This window comes from Columba livia, chromosome 23 (genome assembly GCF_036013475.1).
Source record: "Columba livia isolate bColLiv1 breed racing homer chromosome 23, bColLiv1.pat.W.v2, whole genome shotgun sequence".
NCBI lineage: Eukaryota > Metazoa > Chordata > Aves > Columbiformes > Columbidae > Columba > Columba livia.
The window spans coordinates 5,842,189-5,864,743 of record NC_088624.1 but is presented as its reverse complement, the minus strand read 5'-3'; the positions used below and the strand labels follow the sequence as shown (position 1 = coordinate 5,864,743).

At 50.3% G+C, this 22,555-nt stretch overlaps 1 long non-coding RNA gene, 1 other non-coding gene and 1 gene segment (V, D, J or C); 1 reads left to right on the top strand and 2 right to left on the bottom strand.

Moving 5' to 3' along the window:
- The first annotated feature begins 1,843 nt into the window (after nt 1–1,843).
- LOC102084106 (uncharacterized) lies at nt 1,844–8,441 on the top strand. Its single transcript, XR_010467831.1, has 3 exons — nt 1,844–1,997; nt 2,377–4,070; nt 7,970–8,441. It is a non-coding gene; the product is annotated as an uncharacterized LOC102084106 (transcript).
- Nucleotides 4,359–9,650, bottom strand: LOC135576224 (uncharacterized). Its single transcript, XR_010467832.1, has 2 exons — nt 9,485–9,650; nt 4,359–9,025 (listed from the first exon to the last, which is right to left on the bottom strand). It is a non-coding gene; the product is annotated as an uncharacterized LOC135576224 (long non-coding RNA).
- Nucleotides 9,651–19,923: 10,273 nt separating this feature from the next.
- LOC135576223 (T cell receptor alpha variable 26-2-like) lies at nt 19,924–22,187 on the bottom strand. The segment is given in 2 exon segments: nt 19,924–21,193; nt 22,020–22,187. Coding segments are annotated over 2 exon segments (399 nt in total).
- Nucleotides 22,188–22,555: the final 368 nt, after the last annotated feature.

Genomic DNA, 22,555 nt, shown 5'->3' with positions numbered 1-22,555 from the left:
ATTGAAAGACCATCTAGTCCAATTCCACTGCCATGGCCAGAGACATCTCCCATTTGATCAGATTGCTTAAAGCCCCATCTAACCTGACCTGGAACACTTCCAGTGATGGGGCATCTACAACATCTCTGGGCAACCTCTTCCAGCGTCTCACCACCCTCACTGGAAAAATTGTCATCCTTACGTCCAATCTAAACCTACTTTTTACAGCTTACAACCTGTTGAGGGTTTTGATTGCGGGGTGACAATAAAACCATGGCAGATGCATTGTCAACCCCCTCTTTCCCCCTCTCCCCCTTCTCTTGCCCCTCCCTCTCCCCCCTTCCCACTCAGCACAGGCGATCAGGAGGGAAAGAAGGACAAAGAGAAGAGAGTTGGAAAAATCAAAAATGTTTTGCTAATACTACTAATAAGAATAGAGAAAACACTACAAAATATACAAAACCAAGCTTGAAAGTCCCAGCAATTGCAGAGCTGGCACCCGAAGTCCTGGATTGGACTCTGTAGCCAACCGGAGCTGGATTCAGTCTCTCATTAGGCCTCAGTTCACAGGGACGACTAGCAAGGTCCTCTCCTAATGTCTGCCATAAGGAAAAGGGAAGAAAGGGACGAGATCCTCATGATCTGCCACTTTTATATGAAGTATTCATGTGAATGGGATGTTATACTCCGTTGGTCAGTTTTTTGGTCACCTGCTTCTCGTTGCTTCTCTCACGAGATGTGAATCTGTGGTTATCAATATTTGCATTCCATTGCTATGTTTGCCAAAACATGGATCTGGTTCTCCAGGAAAATGCAGCTAATGTGAAGCTTTAACTGACAGGCAAATTCACTAAAAGAGAAACTTGTTTTTTAACAAAACCAGGACACGACCATAGCTTCTCGTTCTTTCATTACAGGACCTCGTAAAATATATTTCTTTGTCTTACTTATAAGCCCCCTTTAGGTACTGAATGGGTGATATTACACCTCCCCAGAGCTTTCTCTACTTCAGGCTGAACAACTCCACCTCTCTCAGACTTTCTTCATAGGGGAGGTGCTCCAAGCCCCTGGTCATTTTCGCAGTCCCCTCTGAACTCACTCTTAATAGACTCTACAGACTATTTCCACAGTCTGAGAAGAGACATCAGCTCACATACAGGACTTATCCCATCCCAAAGAAGTCATGCACTGTAAATGGAACAAATAATCTTTCTGGGGACAGATCCTGCAATTATCGATTGTAGTTTCCCTCCAGCTGGCATAAGGTTGTGGTTAACCCTGCAGATCTGCTGTTGGCATGGCTTGCTTCATCATACGATGGGAAATGAACCCACAGGCTGTCCTACCAGAGCCTACAAGCTGTTCCATCCCATGGTTACAGCCCATATCCATGTCCACGGTACTCAGGGACAGACAGAGAGAAGGAAAAGGATTTTCATGATGGTGAATGGGCTCAGGATGGGCAGAGATCAGACTTCCCTCAACCACACTGAACCCTTGGAAACAGGAATGCAGAAGGTGAGTCTCCTAATTCCAACACCTGTGTAGTGACTGTGCACAGTGTAGACAGCCCCACATTGGGTGTCCTGAGGCTTCTCAATTAACTCTAGATGACTAGAGGTCTAGACATATGTGTGTATGTATTTGTGTTGCCTGTTGAGTGTATGTCAGGTGCCCGTTACTAGACTCTTCCATCATGGGAGCTGAGTCCTCTGCCCACAATGATGTGTTTTGCATAGGAAATGCATGAGCCTCTCATCCGGTCACACAAAAGATGCCTTCACTAGGGAATGTGCTTGGCATACAGCAGGAAATGGAAAGACAGCAGCTGAAGAAGCCAAAACACAGCCCATAGCATTAGCTGGGATGTTTTGCATTCAAGATGAGCTTGTCAGTGATTAATCACCTCTGCAAGGGATGCCTCTGTCAGCCTGGGGCAGTAAGGGTGCGTGATAAAAGTCAGCCCAGCTCCTCACTCTCTCATCCACTTCTCTTGCCTCCTTCTCCTTGGGAGTCAGGTGACTTTGAAGCCTCTTCTCTTTCTCTGCTTTCTCTAAAAGGAAGTCTCACCTCAAGGGACCTCTTAGCTGATACCAGCTTTGTTCTTTGCCAGATCATGGGGCAGCTTGTTATGAGAGAGGGAGCTGGGGAGAAGGTTAGACATGGAGGGATGCTGGGACTGTAGTGAGGTGGCTTCCAGACTCAGGGACTAACCAGTAGCTTCATAGGAGTTGATATCTCTCTTTGGACCTGGCACAACTAAGCTAAGAAGCCCTCATAAGTCTTTTCACAGCCTCGGCCTCCTGTCCCTTCATGTTCTTTGGCTCCCCCATAGTGTGGGGCTGGGCTGCTCCTCACTCATTCTCACATTTTGCTTCCTCAATGCCCCCTCTCCAGGTGCAGCTCCAGACTCAAGACATGTCCTGCAATGACCAGTGCCAGTCCTGCCAGCCCTGTGGCCCCACCCCACTGGCCAACAGCTGCACTGAGCCCTGTGTCAGGCAGTGCCAGAGCTCCACCATCGTCATCCAGCCCGCCCCTGTGGTGGTGACCCTGCCTGGCCCCATCCTCAGCTCCTTCCCTCAGAACACTGTTGTGGGCTCCTCCACCTCTGCTGCTGTTGGCAGAATCCTCAGCTGTGATGGAGTGCCCATCAACTCTGGCTGCTGTGACCTGTCCTGCATTTCCAGCTGCAGCAGATGCCCCCCATGCTAAAGATGTTGGCAATGGCCTTGGCTATGGACCCCTAGGAACTCAGATCATGGTGCCGGACAGACAATCAAACTTCATGCTGTTGTTTCCAGACGTTGTTTTCAGGTCATCTCTGGCTTGTCCTTCAAGGGCAGGCTGAAAGGTGCCTTTCTGAACACATGGAAAATGTGTACTTTTCCTCTCTTCCACTCACCCTTTTTTTCTCTTCTTTCTTTTGTGCTCCCCTCAAATCCTGCTATGAGGACCCCAGAATCCAACCTGGGGTGAGCTGCTAAGCTGTCCCCTCTTTTGGAACAGCTGGACAGGAAAAGGGGAACAGATTCTTGGCTGTTCCTGCTCCTTGCCATACTGGGGCCTCCAGCTGGAGTGAACTTATTTCCCTCTTTAGGCTCATTAAAGAATTCTGCAAGCCTGCCTGTGTCTCATACGTTGTCTTTCCACCTACATACTGCCTGCTGAGGGAGAAAGCCATTGCTTTGTGGAAATACCGTGTGCAGGTCTGGGAGCCACAATCTGAAAAGGATATAAAGCTTCAGGAGAGTGTCCAGAGGAGGCCCTTGAAGTTGCTGAAGGGTTTTGAGTGGAAGCTGTAAGAGGAGTGGCTAAAGTCACTATGTCTGTTGAGTCTGGAGAAGAAGACACTGAGGGTAGACCTCATCATGGTCTACGGCTTCCTCACAAGGGGAAGACAAGGGGCAGACACTGATCTCTTCTCTCTGGTGGCCAATGACAGAACCCAAGGGAATGGCAAGAAGATGTGCCAGAGGAGGTTTAGGTTGTGCATTAGGAAAAGATTCTTCATGCAGGGAGTGGTGGAGCTCTAGAACAGGCTCCCCAGGGTGGTGTCACGGCCAAAAGCTCGACAGTGTTCAAGAAGCGACTGGACAACACCCTCACACTCATGGTGAGAACTATGGGGTTGTCATATGCAGGGAACAGGAGTTGGACTCGATGACCCTTGAGGGTCCCTTCCAACACAGGACATTCTACGATTCTATGGATTTGGTGGAAGCATACCTAATTCGTCACTCCTATAGCACTGGAAAGTGGGACACATTACAGTGGCTTCTCTTCCTGGCACTGCCTCTTGAAAGTGAGGAAGACAACCCTGGTTACTGCACAGCCAATGGCCACCAGTCCTTGCCTTGTTGCAATTCTGCTAAGAAATACCCCATTGACACTGGAGAATGTGATGTGAACAGGAATGCTGACAACTGCTGTCCTCCAGAGAGGATTTGTGGGCATTTGGGAGGCCCCAGGGAGGTCAGCAGTCCCAGAGACTCTTGGGGAAGAGCACTCCTCTTGCTTGGTGTGCAGCTGTGCTGGGCAAGGTGGCTCAGAAGAAGAAATTGGCAAAGGATGGCTGGAATTGGTAAAGGGTAAGTAGCCTTGGGGATGGCCCACCGTCTATACTCCATGTGCCCTTTCCACCCATCACCCAATCAGGAACCAAGACCAGCACGTCTGTGCATGGACAGCAGGGACAGCATCCCCATGCAGCTGTATCACCCTTCAGCAGACCATCTTGCATGGCCCACATGTTGCTGATTATTTTTCCAAAACCAAGGTTGTTTTCTGGGGCACAGCTGAACCAGATTCTACACACAGAGATGAGATATTGTTTCTTACAGAGTTGCACAAATCCAGATACGGGAAAAAATCCAGTATGACAGAAGGAAAAATAACAGTTATTGCATTCAAAACCTTACCAATGTATTCACACTTTCAGGGTAGTTCTTAAGAGCCAACTAGTTACACATTTCCATATTTGTTACATAACCATTTTAGTATACAATGAGCAATATTCAGGTAAAGGACACTTTATCTAACAGTCTCAAGATATACATTGAAAGAAGACTCAGTTAATTGTGCAAGCTCCAGAACGTCTAAAGCTGCAAGGTCACTGTAGTTTCTGATTAGGTGTTTTTTAAGTCACTCTTTCCCTTGTTAGAGGAATAGACTGACCTTAATCTGAGGGGGTTTACATATCTAAAGGTTAGCAATTGCTGACTGATACATTCTTTTAAGTGGTAATGTCTACACCAACTTATGTAGGGCTGAGGTGTTGACAAGTCAGTTCTGGTACCAGCTGCAGCGGGCCACACATGGGAGTCCTCTGTCCCTGTGAACCCATGATCTCTGTGGGTGAAGGCAGCCCTAGGACAGTGACTGGTGCCTGAACTTGCAAAACTACTTTGTGCTGCCTTGTCTTCTGATTCTCCCCCCATCCCACTGCGGGAAGAGTGAGCAGGTGGCTGTGTGGTGCTTAGTTACTGGCTGGGGTTAAACCACAGCGCTTCCTCAAGCACAACTTTTCTGAGGCCCAGGAACTCTGCAGTCCCACAAGTGTCACAACCCAGCTCTGGCCCAGAAAGTTTCTGTGTGAGAGTAGAATCTCCCAGCTCCATTAGGACACAGCAGTGACAGAGGGATTTGATTCCACACTCAGCAGGATCTGTGAGCTGTCCCTGAATGCACAGGGCACACACCAGCACAACCACAGGGCACACCTTGAGGTGCTTTCTCTCAGGAACCCAAGTCCTTCAGCATTCCCAGGGCTCTGAGGCTGAAGCGGCCCTTGTGCTCTGTGCAGAATGGCTGCTCCCCACAGACTGGACAAGGCCTTCCCACAACTGCAGACTCTGTGGTGCTGGGTTTGCCCTCACACAGACCCCACATGCCACAGGACTGAGGCAGAAGACAGAGTGATTCCTGCCTGGGGTGAGGACTAGGGACACCTGTCCCCAGGCCAGGTTCTGTGGGAGTGAGTGCTGGGTCGGGTGGTAACACAGGGACAATGATCTTCAGGACCAGGAACTGCTCTTCAGCACTGTGAGGGGCAGTAAAAAGGATTTATAAAAATAAGTTAAAGGCAAACAAAAAATAACGTGGGCCCATTACTTGACGAGCATGGGCAACATATAGTATTAAAGACAAAGGCAAAAAAGCATTTAATGCCTCCACTTTTACTTCACCCCTATTAGTCAAGTGGCCATCTTCAACAAGGATCGGTCCAATGTTTCCTTTAAACTTTGTCTTGTTACTATTGTACTTAAAAAGGTCTTTCTTGTTGCCTGAAACAACACGGCCAATTCCGACTCTAATTGAGCTCTGGCTTTTCCTGTCTTCTCCCTGGATAGGTAAACCACAGCTCTGTAATCTTCCTGTGAAACACAGAGACTGCACGATTTCTTTTTTCTCTTGAGTTCTACAAGGAGTTTCCTGTTCAACCAAGCTAGTCTTCTGCCATGCTTTCTTAAGTTAGGATACAATGGAATTGCCTGCTCCAGTGATTTTTAAAGGCAGTTCTTAAAAACAACCACCACTTGTGGATTCTAAAGCCTTCAAAAGTAGATTCACAGAGAGCAATCTGAGGACTTCTGGGACCAAGTGGGGCTCCTGCCCCACCCAAGGGCTTACAATTACAGAATAAGTTCACTGCCTTCAACATTAAAGAAGGGCCAGATGTGCCTTGAAGCAAAGCACCTGGTCCACCTGACCCTAAACCACGCATGGCTATCAGAAGGAAGCAGTGAGTGATCCTTATGGGTGATTTTGTGTTGCAGGGGACAGAGACACCAACCTGCCCTATCATCTATAGAGGTTTCCTATCTCCCAGGGGCTCATGTCTGGGATGATGTGGAGGAACTGACGAACCTCACTTGGCTCTCTGACTGTTACCCCCTACTGCAGGGGGATTGGGCTAGATGATCTTTTGAGGTCCCTTCCAATCCCAAACATACTGTGATACTGTGAATGATACTACTAGGGGAAACCTGGACAATACCAAAAGAAATTACAAAGCTCTGCAGAAAGGTAGTCAAGGGCATGGGGGCCCAAGTGGTGTTGTCCTCAGTCCTGGCGGTGTGAGTAGAAGGGAATTGATAATGCAGGTCAAAAATTGGCTGGAGCTGCTGACAGGGTTTAAGGTCCCACAGCCATGGGATCCTGTTTGCAGAGCAGCATCTGCTCAGGAGAGGTGGGATCCACCTCACCAAGTAGGGAAAGTTGCCTTTGTGATTAAGATAGCTGACCTGATAAGGAGGACTTTCTACTAGGAATGATGTGGGAGGGAGAGAGTATCCAGCAGCCCTGTGAGGGACTGATGAACACAGCTGATGAGCAAAGGGCCTGGGGTGATGTTCCAGGAAGGGATCACACAATCAGGAAAAGAGAGCTTAAGTGGGCTCTTAAGGTTCAGCAAGGCAAAGTGCAAGGTCCTGCACCTGGGTCAGGGCAATTCCCAGTATCAATACAGGTTGGGCAATGAAGGAATTGAGACCAGCCCTCTGGAGAAGGACTCGGTGACACTGGTGGTTGACAACTTGGACATGAGACAGCAATGTGTGCTTGCTGCCCAGAAAGCCAATTGTATCCTTGGCTGCATCAAAAGAAGTGCAGCCAGCAGGTGAAGGGAAGTGATTCTCCCCTGTTCTTGGTTCTCGTGACACCCTACCTGAAGGACTTTGACCAGTTTTGGGCTTCCCAATAAAAAAAGACATGGACCTGTTAGAGTAGGCCCTCCAGGGGATGGCCACAAAAAAACAATTCAAGTACTGGAACAGCTGTCTGATGAAGAACAGCTGAAGAGAAGGCTGCAGAGAGACCTCTGTGTGGTCTTTCAATATATTAAGGGGGAGAAAGACCACCTATGTCCTCCTTGTCCCTTGGTAGGAGGCAGAATGAGGCACAGACCAAGGTACCTGGAAGCAGGAGTCAGCATGAGTCCCTCTCCCCACAGGGGTTTACTGCCCCCTCCTCCAAGGCCATGGATGAGTCACCTCAAGGCAAAATGTCTGGGAACAGCACCAGCTGCAAACACTCCTACCCAGAGTCAGACACACGGCTTCTATTTGGCAGGAAGACATCCAGCACAAGCCTGTTTATCATGATCTTCTCACTAACCCTTAGGGTACTGCAATCATCCCCTTGTGTGGGGATAACACCTCCCATAAGGGTGAGGTGATCGTAATTGTGGGAGTTGCACATCCCCCTGAGATCTGGAGCCTTCAAAGTGGCAGCTGATGGCTCTTCAGCACCTTTTGTGTCCCGCTTTCCCTGGCCCACATACACATCTAGGGTGGTACCAATGTGCTGATAGTCCCATCCTCCCCTAGCCTGGGACAGGGTGACTCCACCTCTACCAGCTGGTGGGGCAGGAGGGGTGGGACCCTTGGTCAATTGACTGGGTCCTTAACAAAGGAGGTGCCCAGAGTAGCTGTGAAGCTTCTGGTCTACATTGTAATGACCACACTCATATTTGACCTGTTTCCCACAGAAGGTGCTTTTGGAGTGTTCTTCTCAGAGCAGCAGGTCTGTGAACTGGACCCTTCCCCTTAGCCTGGTACGTCGTCTAAGGAGGTTATCGGGGATTGAGAGCACCTCACCTCCTCGTTTGGGTGAGTGGATATTTACTGGATATATCCTTGAATGAGCGCTTACCTAACCCAGGCAAATGTGAGTCCTTGACTAACCAGGGAAGTGTAAACCCTCGTCTAACCCAAGCGAGTGATTATTTCTTGTGGATACCCTGGAGGCAGAGAACTCTTGTTTTGTTTCTTATGAGTGTGTGTGCATGTGCATTGTGGATCCTCATTATTCTTATGTTGTTGTACCCCAATAATCTCCTCAACTGATATCCAAAACTGTATTTTATGTTGTCGGAGTACTAACTAAGTGTATGAACCCTGTTCCTAGTCCATTTATTTGCTACACTTTTCCAGCTAGAATAAAGTCTGTTTTGGAACTTATCCACCTAAAACTGTCTTTGAGGTGCCCCCGTTACAGTCATATAAACTGAGGGATGTTTCTGATTACAGGGAATCAGAATTCTTAGGGGATGCAGTGAAAATTATTTGGGGAGTGTGCAGGAGAGGGATGGTCAGTGGCAGAAGCAGAGACAAGGAAAAGCGGCCCCGGCGGGCAGAGGGGCAGCGCCCCCTGGTGGACCCGGCTGGGAATGTATCTCCGCCCCCGCCACACCCGCCCGGCCCCGCCCGCGGCGGTTCGTGTCCGGCCACAGCCCCGGCTTCTCTCTCCGTGTCTCCCACGGCGCAGTAATACACCGCCGCGTCCCCGCGCCGGGGCCGTTCGAGCCACAGGGCGCTGGACCGGCGGTCTGCCGCCACCGACAACCGTCCTGGCGGGTCCGACAGCGCTTTGGTTCCTTTATGGCTGCTCACGAGGAGTTCGGGACCTCGGCCCGGGAGAAGACGGTACCAGAAGATGAAATCGTATGATTGTATGTTGGCATGCGAGCAGTTGATGCTGATTTCGGTGCCCTCGGAGGTCTCTGCCGACGGCTCCTGCTGCACTTGGGCTCTTCCCGAAGCCACTGCCGGGGAGAAAAAGAAGAAATATACCTGATAAACTGCACAGCCCTGCCCCCTGTTTCCCAGAAATCCCGCAGAAGCAGTGAGGAGCATACAGAGATCACAAGGAGAAAAATTTCCAGAAGTTGTCAGTATGTGCAGTAATGGAAGTGTCCATTAATAGTCGATGCATGAATGGTGGGTGGTAACACTGAGGAAATAAAGGGAACACAAAGGAATGAGAAATAAAGTAGTAAGGAATGGCTGCATGACTGATATAGGTATCCACAGAGTAAAGAAACAGGCAGGGTTGGACCAAGAACGGAGAGATGAGTTTTATCAGAAAATGGGGGATGAACGGAAGGCAGGTTCGGAGCCAGAGATCCATGAGGAAGCCAGATCGGACGACAGCATCGAGGGACCTGCAGGAGGCACCCGAGGCTCAGCCCTGTCCCGCATCCAGCCCCGCCAGTCCCGCGCACCCAGGAGCACCGCGGCCAGTCCCGTCAGCCCTGCGCCCCGACACCGCCGCATCCCGCCGCTCCGCTCGCGCCTTGCTGCCTCTGCCAGCCCGGCTCCCTGCTCCGGCCGCGCCGCCGCCGCCGCCGCCGCCTCCTCCTCCTCCTCCTCCTCCTCCTCCTCCTCCTCGTCGTCGTCTTCCTCCTCACCCTATTCTTCTTCCTCTCCCTCTTTCTCTCCACCGCCAGCTCCGCCCTGGACCTGAGTCCTGCGCCTGCGCCGCTCGGTGCGTCGCCCGGGCTCACAGGGCTCCGGGGCTCGGCACGGCCGGAACTTTGGCTCCTGGGAAATGGACTCTTCTCTTCCTCCAGCAAGAAGAAGCCCTCACAGCGCCAGCTGCAGCCTGGGGCAGCTGCAGCCCTGACCCAGGAGATGGACCAGCTTCCCAGAGCTGTCTCTGAGCTCAGGGCTGGAAACAGCAGCCACTGGTTTCCTGCAGTTGGCAGTGAGGAGGCTGAGAGCCTCCCTTCAGCTGCTTCTGAGTAGTCCCAGCACCATGCCTGAAAGTTGGTTTGTGTTAGAATGCGTGTGAGGACAAGTGTACCCATGGGCATGCAGGGGAGAGGGTGGGCAAGAGAGGGTAGAATCATCGAGTCAGAATGTAGGTGAGAAGGTGCCTGCAGGGGGCATCTACATCATCACTCAGAACGGATCCCATTAGATCGTGTTTCTCACAATCACATTCAGTCCATTCTTGAGCACCTCTCAGGATAGAAATTGCAAAAACTCCTGGGCACTTTCCCTCTGTCTTCTGGGCACTTCTGGAGACGTGGTCCATCTTCTTGTGTTCCTCTGAATAAGTAGTTGTAGAAAGAAAGAAATTCTCCTGAGATATCTCTTGTCAAAGATGAACAGACCCAGTTCTCTCATGCTCTCCCTGCATGTCATGTTCATCAACTGCCTAACATGTACAGTGGCTTTTGTTCAACTTTGGTATGTTGATACTCTTCCTTGAGCAGGAAGCCCCAGTTTGGCAGCAGTACTCCAGATATTATCTCAAATGGTCCAGACGGAGAAGGTAATTTTCTTGCACCTGCTGGCAACACTTTAACACAGCTCAGGATGCAGCTGCTCCTGTTACTGCAAGAGCACACTGCTGTCTCAAACTCTGAGGGAGAGGTGGAAAAATTTTCTCAGAAAGTCTTTCTAACCTTGCAGGCAGGAAGGTACCAACTGCTTAAAGCTTGGGATGGGCTCCAAGAGCACCTCGTTATGTCATAGGCCATGATACATTAACAGGAAAGACTTAATATCCAGTGGGGGGAAATATTCCTTTCGTATTTGCTCAGCTTGCAGTAGGGAGGATTGTGCCTGTATGTTACTGGGTTTGGGGGATGTGTGTCCCCATGGGGCTGTGGTTGCACCCTGTTGGAGCGATAAAGGACTCAGCACACAATTCGATTCAATGTGAATCACGCTAAAGCCATTTATTACAGAAACCAGCCTCCTTATATATGCAACTATATTCTAATCACGCGTCCACGCTCCAAGCATGGATTCACTAAATTAGTATCATGGGCTGTCCATGCACTGGAGTCTCACTGATGATACGTCTGATGATTCACGCCACGCCAGGACCCTGCTGATTGAGGAACGCCCCTCTTTCTCACAGCAGATTCTGTTCTCAGCTTCTCAAAGCGGCCTTGAGGTTCCTTTGAGCCTGACTAATTCAGCAACAAATCTTTATCTATCAAAACCCCTCCACAGCACCCCACAGTGTCACCCTGCTGCCACATTGCAGAGGACCATCCTTGTGCTCTGAAGAGGATGTTCTTGAGGGGCATCCAGCTGTCCTGGTGCCCTCTGCACTACAGCACAGTTTCCCATGGCACCCTGCCAAGCAGGTAGGTCCCTGACAAGAGTCAGATGGGCTCTTCTGTAGTCCAGGGCAGTAGTCATCCTGTTTGTCTTGGTCAGTCCTCTCAGGATCTTGAGCTCCACAGCCTTTTGGCCAATGCAGGCAAGGCTGCCCTTGAACTCTACATCATCCAACTGTTCTTCATTTGTGAGTAGCATGTCCAACACAGCCTCTCCTCTGTTCCATTCATGGATTGCCTGCATCAAAAATTTGCCCTCCATACACCCCATCCATGTCCTGCTTTGCTTGTCCCCCTCTATTTTTGTCCTGCAGCAGAGAATGAGGTCAGAAAAGTTGCCCATGGGCACCTGAACCCTGCTGGTGTGGGCACTGACTGACCAAGGCTGTGGTCTAGGTCATCCTCACTCCTGCCTCCCTGCTCTTGCTTTCTTGATCTAGCCTAACAAGTTATACCTGAAATTGAGAAACTCAGGTACTCCTGCACTCTCTGCCTGGTGTTTCCTTCCTGGGGACTGGGGTGTGCAGCTCCCAAGGGGACAAGGATGGTTACACATCAAGGGCACTCAATGTTACAGCTGCTTTGGACAATCTTGACACTTTTCAAAGTTGGTGTGACATTTGCTCCTGTTGGTCAATGGCAATGCTGCCTTTCTCTGGGCTGTGCTGTTGTGCTGGGGTAGGTCTTGTGTTTCCTCAGGGGACAGGGTGTGGGGTCCAGGCTGGCAAAGGCACTGGGATGTCACACGTGTGACCGGGAGAAGCTTGGATAGGGGTTGTCTGTAAAGCAGAGGATGTGCTGCATCTGTTCCCCCTGAGCCAGCAGAGTGAGGGACAGCACCTGGCCCTGTATGTGGAGTTTCTGCAGCAGCTGCTGTTCATGGAGATGTTTCTCCTGAGGAGCCACTTCTGTGCTCAGGGAAAAACAAACAAGCAAACAAACAAACAAAACCAACCAATCAATCAAACAAACAAACAAACAAAAAACAAAAAGAAAAACCTATTAGAGAAAGAGAGCAGTGAAGTTCATTCCTGATGAAGCAGACACAGGACACTTGCTGTCACAAGTGCCAGTTCATAGCACAATATGAGCAGAAGGAACTGACCAGCTCCCACTAGAAAACTGAATGTCTACATGGATTCCTTGGGGTGATGATCACAGAATCACAGAATGGCTGGGGTTGCAGGGATGCCTGGAGATCATCTAGTCCAACCCACCTGCTAAAGCATGGTCACCAGAGCAGACCACGCAGGATTGTGTCCAGGCGGGTTTTGAATGTCTCCAGAGAAGGAGACTCCACACCCACTCTGGGCAGCCTGTTCCTGGGCTCTGTCACCCTCAAAGTAAAGAAGTTTCTCCTCATGTTTAGATGGAACCTCCTGTGTTTTAGTCTTTGCCCATTGCCTGTCATCATTGGGCACCACTGAAAAGAGTCTGGCCCAATCACCTTGACAACCAAGCTTGAGGTATTTATAAGCATGAATAAGATCCCCTCTCAGCCTTCTTTTCTCCAGGATGAACAGACACAGCTCTCTCAGTCTCTTCTCATAAGAGAGATGCTCCAGCCCCCTCATCATCTTTGTGTCCCTCCGCTGGACTTTCTCCAGTAATTCCTTGTCCTTCTTAAATTGGGGAACCCAGAACTGGACACATTACTCCAGGTGCGGACCCACCAGGGCAGAGTAGAGGGGGAGGAAACCTTCCCTCAACCTACTGTTCTGGTGGCAAAGACGAGACACCTGCTGAAATGAGGCTGAGCCTTTTGCTGCCTCCCCAGGGAGAACAGGGGAATGAAGACCCATGGATGTCTCACGCTGGGAGCTGCACTTTTCTTTGTCTGTATTTGTTTTGGTTTATTATCACACCAAGGGATAGATGTCACAGGGGAGTTATTTAGGGCTCTGCTTACTGCAGAACAATGTTAAGGTTTCTCAAAGAAAAGTGTGCCTTAAAAGATTTTGGTGACAGGTTCACTCCATTATTTACCGCATGGAGGAAATATGGCAAGCCGAATGCTGCTTCCCTTCTCCACAGGAGCCTGATACCCATTTGTGGAGCAAAATTTCAGGCATCTTTCCTCCCTGATAAACATTCGGTCCTAAGTCTGTGTTTTAGACATCCAGAGCCAGACTTTCAGGGGAGGCCTGATGTCAATTCATGGAGGAAACTTTCAGGAAACAAAATTCTCAGATTTTTTTTTTTTTTTTCTTTTAAGAAAAGGAGTAGAATAGCAGGAGGGCTGACTCAATCTGGGTACCTGCTCAGAGTTCCAGCCTGAACATAGAAAACCACAAACTTCCATGTCTTTAAAGACCATTCGTACCACGTTTCTGTCCAAGAGCAGTTTGGGGTCTTCTTGCTTCTCATTGGATCTTTTCCACTGATCTCACATGTGCCTTTGTTTTGTTTAGTTATAAATATTGTTCATAGTCCACAGCTTTGCAGGCACTCTTTTGTTTGAATAAATACTTTTCTTCTCAGTGGAGTGCAAAACAGGCCCCGTTTTGCAGATGTCTGTAATGTCTCGGTGTTACCCTTGGGATCATTATTTTTTCCTCAGTCAAATTCATTCCTTCCAGCAAAGTGCGAACTAGACCTTATCTTGTACGTGTTCAGTGTAGTTTATAGTTGATTTTGGTAAATAAGAGTGGAACTTTACAGCTTAAGAATTGCAACAAATGCATCTTACTAAGTAACGTGAAGCAGAGAGCGTATAAAAAATAACACAAGTGTATACTTCTAGTTGATTCCTTATATTCAGTGTGCCTTTACTTCAGGTAAATGATTAATCAGAAATTTAAATGGTGATCATCCACTGACCTGTGAGCAGTAAAACCTTTGCTGTACAACCAGCTTATTTAGCAGAGAGAGCTCAAAGTGGGCTGTCATATTTATAAAATGAGGTGGTTGACTCCTAGTCAAATTGCAGACAGTGGGAAAGGTCTGTATGATATTCGTGCACCCACAATTTGTCAGTGTTCGTTTGCTATTCTGCTTCCTTGTGGGTTTCCTAAAAGGACTTATTGGCCTGGCTGCAGCTCAGGCCTTTACCTCCTTTGGAGCCTGGGCCAAAGTGCTGCTGGTTTGGCTGGGCCGGGGGTGGAGTGAATCTGGCACAAGAGGGGACAGAAAAGTTACAGCGCCTCTTAACATCAACTGCAATGGCTGAAGATCAGGAGGGGAATAATACAATGAAACCAGTTTGAATGTGTGTCCACCTCAAGACAAGACTAAACGAGATATTGTTGGAGATGAGAGATGTTCCTGTGTTTATGACCAGTGCTCAAGATGAACAAATTGTTAATATGTCAATAGAAATGTTCATGTGTGCTGCTTGCACTTTATCAGAAACTGGAGCTTTCCATGTATTGACAAGAAGAGGATACTGCCTTCACCTACTGTGGTATGAGAATATTGAATACCATGTGTTCATAAATGGTGTCTGGAATGGACAAAAAACATTATATTAGAGGATCTTCCGCTGCATATCCCTGGGGGCTCAGGGGAAGCAGCACTGCCAGGGCACAGCTCAGGGCCCCTTCCCACAAGCTCAGCCTTGCACAGACACATCCCCTCCCTCCCCGGGGTTCTTGCACAGCCAAGGAAGCTCCCTGCACCAGGGTGTCTTGCACAGCACAGAGGTACAAGGCACTGTCAGACACCTCGACTTCCTCCACCTGCAGGACGCTGTATTTCCCCGTGATGTTCAGAGTTGTGCTGAAACGGTCACTGCGCTTGAGGCCAGGTCCTGCGTGATATGAGACCAGCTGGGGAGCTTGGCCTTTCCTCTGCTGGTACCAGAGCAAGCCATTAAAGGTGGGTGTCTGGTATGTGCATGTTGTTTGGAAGGTGTCTTTCTGCTTCACTATGACTTGTCCTTCTTGCTGGGTGACAGTGACCTGCCCCATGGTGCCTGGAAGACAGTGAAGGTCAGCAGCTCTGCAGGGAAGGGCCCTGGGAAGCAAATCAGGAATGGATGCAAAACCCTCCTGTAGAAGGTTCCTTGTCCCTTGCCCTACAGGAAAATCCTTATGCCAGGGGACAGAGAGGTAGACAGTAGTTCTGGGCAGGAGGTTGGTTCTCACAAGGAAGTGTGGATTCTGAGGACAGCTGTGCTGTGTGCCTGCTCCTAGTGCCCAGAGGACCAGGGAACAGCCTGTCATGCCTGACCTTCATGTCTGGGGACCAGCACCCCTCCAGCAGGCTGAGCCATCCATGGAGCTATAAAAAAAAAAAATCACCTTTCTTCCCCATATTTCTCTTAGAGGGTTCGTGGCTCCCTGAGTATACAAAATGCTGAGCTTGAAATAAGGGAACCCTGGCTATGACAACAACAAAAAAGAGAAAACTGGAAGCCATGGCTGATGTGCCAGCCAGGAGGCAGAATGGAACCCCTATTAATGTCAATCGCATGAGAGCTTTATAGTCCCTGGGGCAGCTTTGACAAGATCTGCTAATTTCTGTTGAAAACGGAGAAATGTGAGAGTGTAGAGACAGCTGGGATCTCCCAAGAAGACAGCCTGTGGATCAGAGAAGAGAGACAGAGAGAGAAGGATTGAAGGCAGTAGAAAAGCAGGAGAAGAGGTCTGAGATGTTCTCTCCCTTTTTGAACAGTAAAAATTACTTGAGAGAGCCAATGCAAAAACACAAATGTGAGCTAATCTGTCCCAACGTTCTCCTATAATTCAAGAATATTTTCCCATATGGACCTGATAAGGCTGGTGAGGGTTTCTACAGAGGAAGAAAGACTGTGTTGAGGAAAATCCAAGACTTACCCAGCAGTTGCCCCAGACAGGCAGTGAGGACGAGATACCCGAGGTGCATGACAAGACCGACCTGCCTGTTGAGTGAGAGAGTCAGAAAAGCACCTCCCAGCCCTGAGATACCAGAGCTACCGGAAACCACTCTGGTGGGGGAGCAAATGTAGAAGTGGGGAAGACAACTGATCTGTTCTTCCTGTGCCTCAGATGCTCCTTCTGGGTTTCTCCCTCCTCCAGCAGCAACACCTGTGGCTCCCTCAGAATTTGGCAATGTTGCCACAAACACGTCCTTGTGTTGATCTGGGAGTGAAGCACTGGTCTTTCATATAAACGTCCTTTCACTCAACACTAGAATTTAGGAGTGTTGTATTTCCAAGAATGTCCCATGAAAACTGAAAAGATGACAATACCAGCAAATCTCTGCATGGCTGGGATTTGCACTATGTGCTAAAACCCAATTGGAGATCCACATCATGCTCCATAACTCAGGGTTCCCACGATTGAAAGGGCATCACATCACCTGTGCCATCCCCTTTTACACTCTTGTTTTATCTCCAGTATTTTAATCAACATTCTGCAGAGTCAGAGTCTCATTCTAACTGAGATCCATCTCCATCCATGCTCCACCTTTATCATTAAAAAAACACAAATCCAAGTTTCCAGGAGGAATTTTTCCTTTTCCCAACCAGGTCCATTGCCTTTTGCAATGTGCTCAAGCAGAGTTTGGCTCCATCTGGCTCCTCAACCTGCAGTCAAGTGCTAGAAGCATCAAAAATCTTTCTCTTCACAGCTTCTCTTTGGGATACTGAAGAAGGCAAGTTCTCCAAGGATGGAGACTCCACAACCACTCTGGACATCCTGTGCCAGAGCTCACTCACCCTCACAGTGAAAGAGTGTTTCCTGGTGTTCAGAGAGGGTCTCCCCTGTTTCCCTTTGTGCCAAGTGCCTCTTGTCCTGTCACTGGACACCATGGGGAAGAGCCTGGCTTCATGTTCTTCACAATCTCCCTTCAGATAATTGCAGACACTTATGAGATCTCCCTGAGATTTCTCTGTGCTGAGCAGTCCCAGGCTTCTCGGTCTATCACAATGTCAGAGATGCTCCAGTCTCTTCATCATCTAAGTGTCCCTTTATTGGACTGTCTCCATTATGCCTGGGTCATACATTTCCATAGTGCAAACACACCCCCCCTCACCCTCTGGAGTCACCAGCACACCCGCATTCCTGCACCCCTCAAATATCAGCATGGGCCCTCAGCCCATCTCATAGCCCTGCCTGGAGCCAGGGCCCTCTGACCCAGCACCTGGGGCTCCTCCTTCTCCCTGGCATGGCCAGTCTGGTGTTCACTGACAAAGAGATGCACACAATCACCTACTCGTCTCACACTTATCTCCAAACTCTTGGATCCCTCAAACATTACCACAGCTTGGTAGTATCAGTCTGTTGAGCAGTCATGTGCTGGCCTTGGGCCACCTTACCCAACATTGACTTTGGCTTTAGATACAACTTTTCCTCCCACTCACAGGGCAAGCAAGTTTGCAATATGCCAAAAAATTCCACAAACACACGTGAGCATCAACTTAAATTCAGAAAGAACACCAACAAACACTGAGATCCCTCCAATGACTTCTCACACGTGCATGTGCGATGTTGTTCCTCCAGCTACTGACACAGAGACTGACAGACCCTGGGAGCAGACGTCTCTTCTCCAGCTGCTGGCTGGAGGTCTTGCTGCACACAGCACAGTCCATCCAGTTACTGGCACCCAGTTCTCTCTTTCACACCGCTCTCCCCAACTACTGGAACTCGAACATGGGACATTACACAGAAGGATGGTTAAGAAATGATTTAATAAGAAAGCAGGAGGACTGTAGTGGTCAGGCATAGGGATCATCCCAACAAATGCACTGACCAGTCCTGCCTCAGATGCAGGTACTGCCTTCTATTTTCTTCCTCCTTTCTGTTCAGTCCCCTTGCTCCTCTCCAGTCTTCTCTTTCCCCCTTCCTTTGACCCTTCCCCTACACATGCCTTCAGAAGTGTTCTCTAGTCCTGCACAACCCTCTCAAACATCCAGAATCCTCATGTTGCTCTTGTCACTTCCCGTCACTTACACAGCTCAGCCTGTTCCACTTCAAATCTACACCTGCAGTTTACCAATGGCTCATCAATTAGAGGCTGCAGAGCTCTGGTCTCCTTCCCTGCATCCCTTATCACTTACTGAGAGACTGGTGTCATTGTATGCTTTGTTTATCGCTTTCCCTTTTCCTTGTTCTTCCCTTAGAAAGGAAAAGGGACTTGATCAGCCAGCCTTAGTGAACCAGCTGCTCTCAAATTCCACACACCCTTACAGGGGCCTCTGCTGAACTTGCTCAGGTGAGTGAGTTCCTCAAAATGCTGAAAGTTTCTTGTTCCTGGTGTAAATAAGATCCCAGAAAGACACATCCTAGAAGTACAGCCATCAGCACTTTTCTGTTGGGCAGAGAACCCACGGGGACACAGGGACTCCACCGCAGCCCCCGGGAAAGCACTGGTCAGTCCCTAAGCTGGAGGAGACACAGGAAGAGCAGGGAGACAATTCCAGGTGTTCAACAGAAACTCTTGTCCAGTGCCTGGCTGACGGGTCTTGCTCACATGTTGAAGCTTTCACTTATCCCCACATGCAGGGCTACGAGGACACTTTATCTCTTTAGGGATTTTTTTGGAAAGGAGGTAAAAGCACAGGAGGAGTCACATCTTCTATCAAGAGTCCTCTTTTCCAACAGTGGACATTGCTGCATGCTGAGGGAAGAGTAAGAGCTGGACAAGCAGCTGGGATACTTCTCCTGAATACTCACTGCTGTGTCCTGCTCAGTTTCAGCAGCTCTGGGGAGTTCCTGTGTCTGCTGTGGCAATGGACCCTCATGGCAAGGAAGACCAACAGCAGCCTGGGCTGCAGTAGGAAGTGCATCTCCAGTAGAACAAGCGACCTGACCCTTCCTCTCTACTCACCGCTGGTGAGGCCAACTCTGGAGCTCTGGCTCCAGTTCTGGGTCTCCTGATACAAGAAAGATACTGTGTCAAGACCAGCAAAATGGTGCAGGGACTGGAGCATCTTTCCTATGAGGATACGCTGAGAGGGCTGACAGTGTCCAGCTTGGGGAAGAGAGGGTTCAGGGGGGATCTTGGAATGTGTGTACAGAGCTGATGGGAGGGAATGAAGAAGCGAGTCTTCTCAGTTGGATGTCCCTGAGAGTCCCCACTTCTGCCATGAAGAGGCCCTATGGAGAGATCAACTACAGCTTTTTCCTCCTTCTGGAGATCATAGAAAGTCCAACCACCCCCAAGCAAGGGACAACTGTCCATGGTGATCTTCTCCTGCCATTCAGAAGGGTGAGAATACCATCATATAGACTCATCAATGTTTCTGAATACATCAGTATCAGACCTCATTATGGGATGCAATGGAAAAGCATTTGGTGATTTTGCAAGCCTGCTTTGTTTAGGTGAAGGAGCTGAGACCAGGAAAGGTAGTTTGGCCGGGAGCAAGAGTGGGAAGGCAGAAGAAGGCAGTGAGAAGAGGTGTCAATACCATGTGAGCATGTGGCAGATCTGTGTGCTGGACTGGCCATGTCTGTTGCTCTGCCTTATTTGTCCTGGGAACACAGTTAGAAAGTCCAGCTGTGACAGAGAGCAGGGCTGATCCTTCACTGTGTGCCTCTGTAACCTCTGACCATGGGCTGTGAACAGCTCTGTCAGCTACTCGAGCCATACAGATGCCCCTGGGGACTGGCTGGAGCCCACAGTCTCTTCCCAGAGGCCTCCTGCCATCTCTCACTCACCTCAGATCTCCAGTCGCCCAGGGCAACTTAGCCGATGTCTTTCTGTCCCACTCTTCAAGTAGAAACCTGGCATCACTTGGGGCTGCGGTCAGTGGGACCAGTGCAAGCTTTGTGCTGTCTCCTGGGCCTCAGCTGCCAAGCTTCTGACTCCTGACACACAAGCTCGTGGTCTCAATAATGAGCCACTGTGGGGAGTGTTTGAAGGTGCCTGTGACCTTGACATCCCCTGTTCCTGGTTGATGTGGAGCTTGAGCTCCTAACTCCATGCAATGACTTTGTAACACTAACAGGAAATGTATGAAATCTCCCTGAAAGTGTGTAGCTGGAGGACACAGTTTTAAATTGCATATCTGAGCTTTAACAAAGTAGCAACACATGAAACCCCTTCTGCTTGTTGTTTTCTAAGTCAAATTTTGCATTAGCACTTTAGCGCAGGAGTCCCTCTGTTTACAGAGCAGAGGAACGCACCTGCTCAGGGGTCCCTTGGCTGTGCTGCTGGGGAAAACCAAAAGCCCAAGAAGAGCTCCCGTGTGTTCCATGGGAGGGTCATTGCAGCAGGAGCAAGGGCTGTGCAGCTGCCCGTGGGCAGGAGGATCTCTCTGCCCGCCCCACTCTGCAGAGCAGAATGTCGCTGCTCCTCGACGGGAGCCGCGGGGCCGGCGGCTGCAGTCGCTCTTTCCCGGCCACCACCGGACACCGACACTGCTCCGATCACGATTCCACCGTGATGTGACGGGGTATGTCTGTCTCCGTCCCGCGGGGGGTGACAACGGAAATGTCAATGGCGATACCGATGTTGATGCTGAAGCTGGTGCCGGTGCCGTTCGGGCAACGGAACCGCCATGGGCCGGGTGGGACAAGTGGGCAGCGGCGGGTGGAGCGGCAGCGCCCCCTGGCGGATCCGACCGGTGTTGTTCACCCGCTCCCCCCTACCCCGCCCGCGGCGGTTCGTGCCCGACCGCAGATCCGGCTTCTCTCACCGTGTCATCCAAGGCGCAGTAATACACCGCCGCGTCCCCGCGCCGGGGCCGTTCGAGCCACAGGGCGCTGGACCGGCGGTCTGCCGCCACCGACAGCCGCCCCCGCGGCTCCGACAGCGTTTTGGAGCCTCTAAGACTGTTCACGAGGAATTCGGGACGTCGGCCCGGTAGCTGACGGTACCAGGCGATGTAGTCATATGATTGTATATTGGGGTGTGAGCAGTTGATGCTGATGCCGGTGCCCTCGGTGGTCTCTGCCAACGGCTCCTGCTGCACCTGGGCTCTGCCCACAGTCACTGCAGAGAAAGAAGGAAAAAAGACCAAAGATCATCAAAAGTCTCCCAGCTCGGGTTTTCCCCAAGAAATTGTTAGGTAGAATGGCAGTGAGAAGGAGTTGGACCAGAAAGGATGGGAAGATGTACCCATGAACAGGGATGGAGAGTGGTCATGTGCTGGATGTGAGTGGAGCGAGAGAATAAGTTTGGGGGGATTTTGGAATTGATGTACCCTGACACAGAAAGAAAGTCAGAATAATGGATGGATGGATGGATGAGGAGGGGATGAGGAGAGAGGAGAATGGGTGTGTTACAGTGAGGATTGGAGGGTTGGATTCAGAAAAAATAATTTATGCTGAAAGCATGAGGGGATTAGACCATGTATTTGCATAACTGAGAGGTGCAGGAAAGCAAACTTGCTCCTACAAATATGAAGGAAGCAGAGGGAGAGAGCAGAGGGTCTTCAGAGAGTAGGAAGAGTGGTTACTGATGGAAGTGGCCTGGAGAGATAAGTAGAAAGAGGAGTGGGGAGATGAACGAAGGTAGGAAGAGTGGAGAGCAAGACTGAGTGTTACAATGAAAGTGGGCTGAAATCAGGTAAATAAGAACTGTTGAATTTACAGAGAAAATAGCGCGTGTATGGAAAGGTAGGAGTACCCGCAAGCAGTCTTGCAATCACAGATACAATGGAAAAGAGGGAGACTACCCAGAGGCGACTCAAAAGATCTGTTAAAGGGGAACGAGAGAGGACAGAGACAAAAAGGAGAAGGAAGAGTTTGTGGTGGGTCCCAAGGGAATACACCGGGCAAAGCCTGGGCGTCCACCCAGCCCCGCCAGCCCCACGCACCCAGCAGCACCGCGGTCAGTCCCGCCAGCCCTGAGCCCCGGCACCGCCGCATCCCGCCGCTCCGCCGCACGCGCCAGGCTGCTGCCCGGCAGCCCCGGCTCTCTGCTCCGGACGCGCCACCTCCTCCTACCCCTCCTCTGCCTCCTCCTACCCCTCGTCTTCCTCCTCCTCTCCTCCTCCTCTCCTCCTCCTCTCCTCCTCCTCTCCTCTCCTCTCCTCTCCTCTCCTCTCCTCTCCTCTCCTCTCCTCTCCTCTCCTCTCCTCTCCTCTCCTCTCCTCTCCTCTCCTCTCCTCTCCTCTCCTCTCCTCTCCTCTCCACCGCCAGCTCCGCCCCGGACCTGAGTCCTGCCCCAGAGCCGCTCGGTGTGTCGCCCGGGCTCGCAGGTCTCCCGGGCTCTGCACAGCCACAACTGCGGCTCCTGGGAAAAGGACTCGGCCCGTCCTCCGGCAAAAAGAAACCCGCACGGCACCAGCTGCAGCCTGGGGCAGCTGCAGAGCCCTGACCCAGGTGACGGACCAGCTTCCCAGAGCTTTCC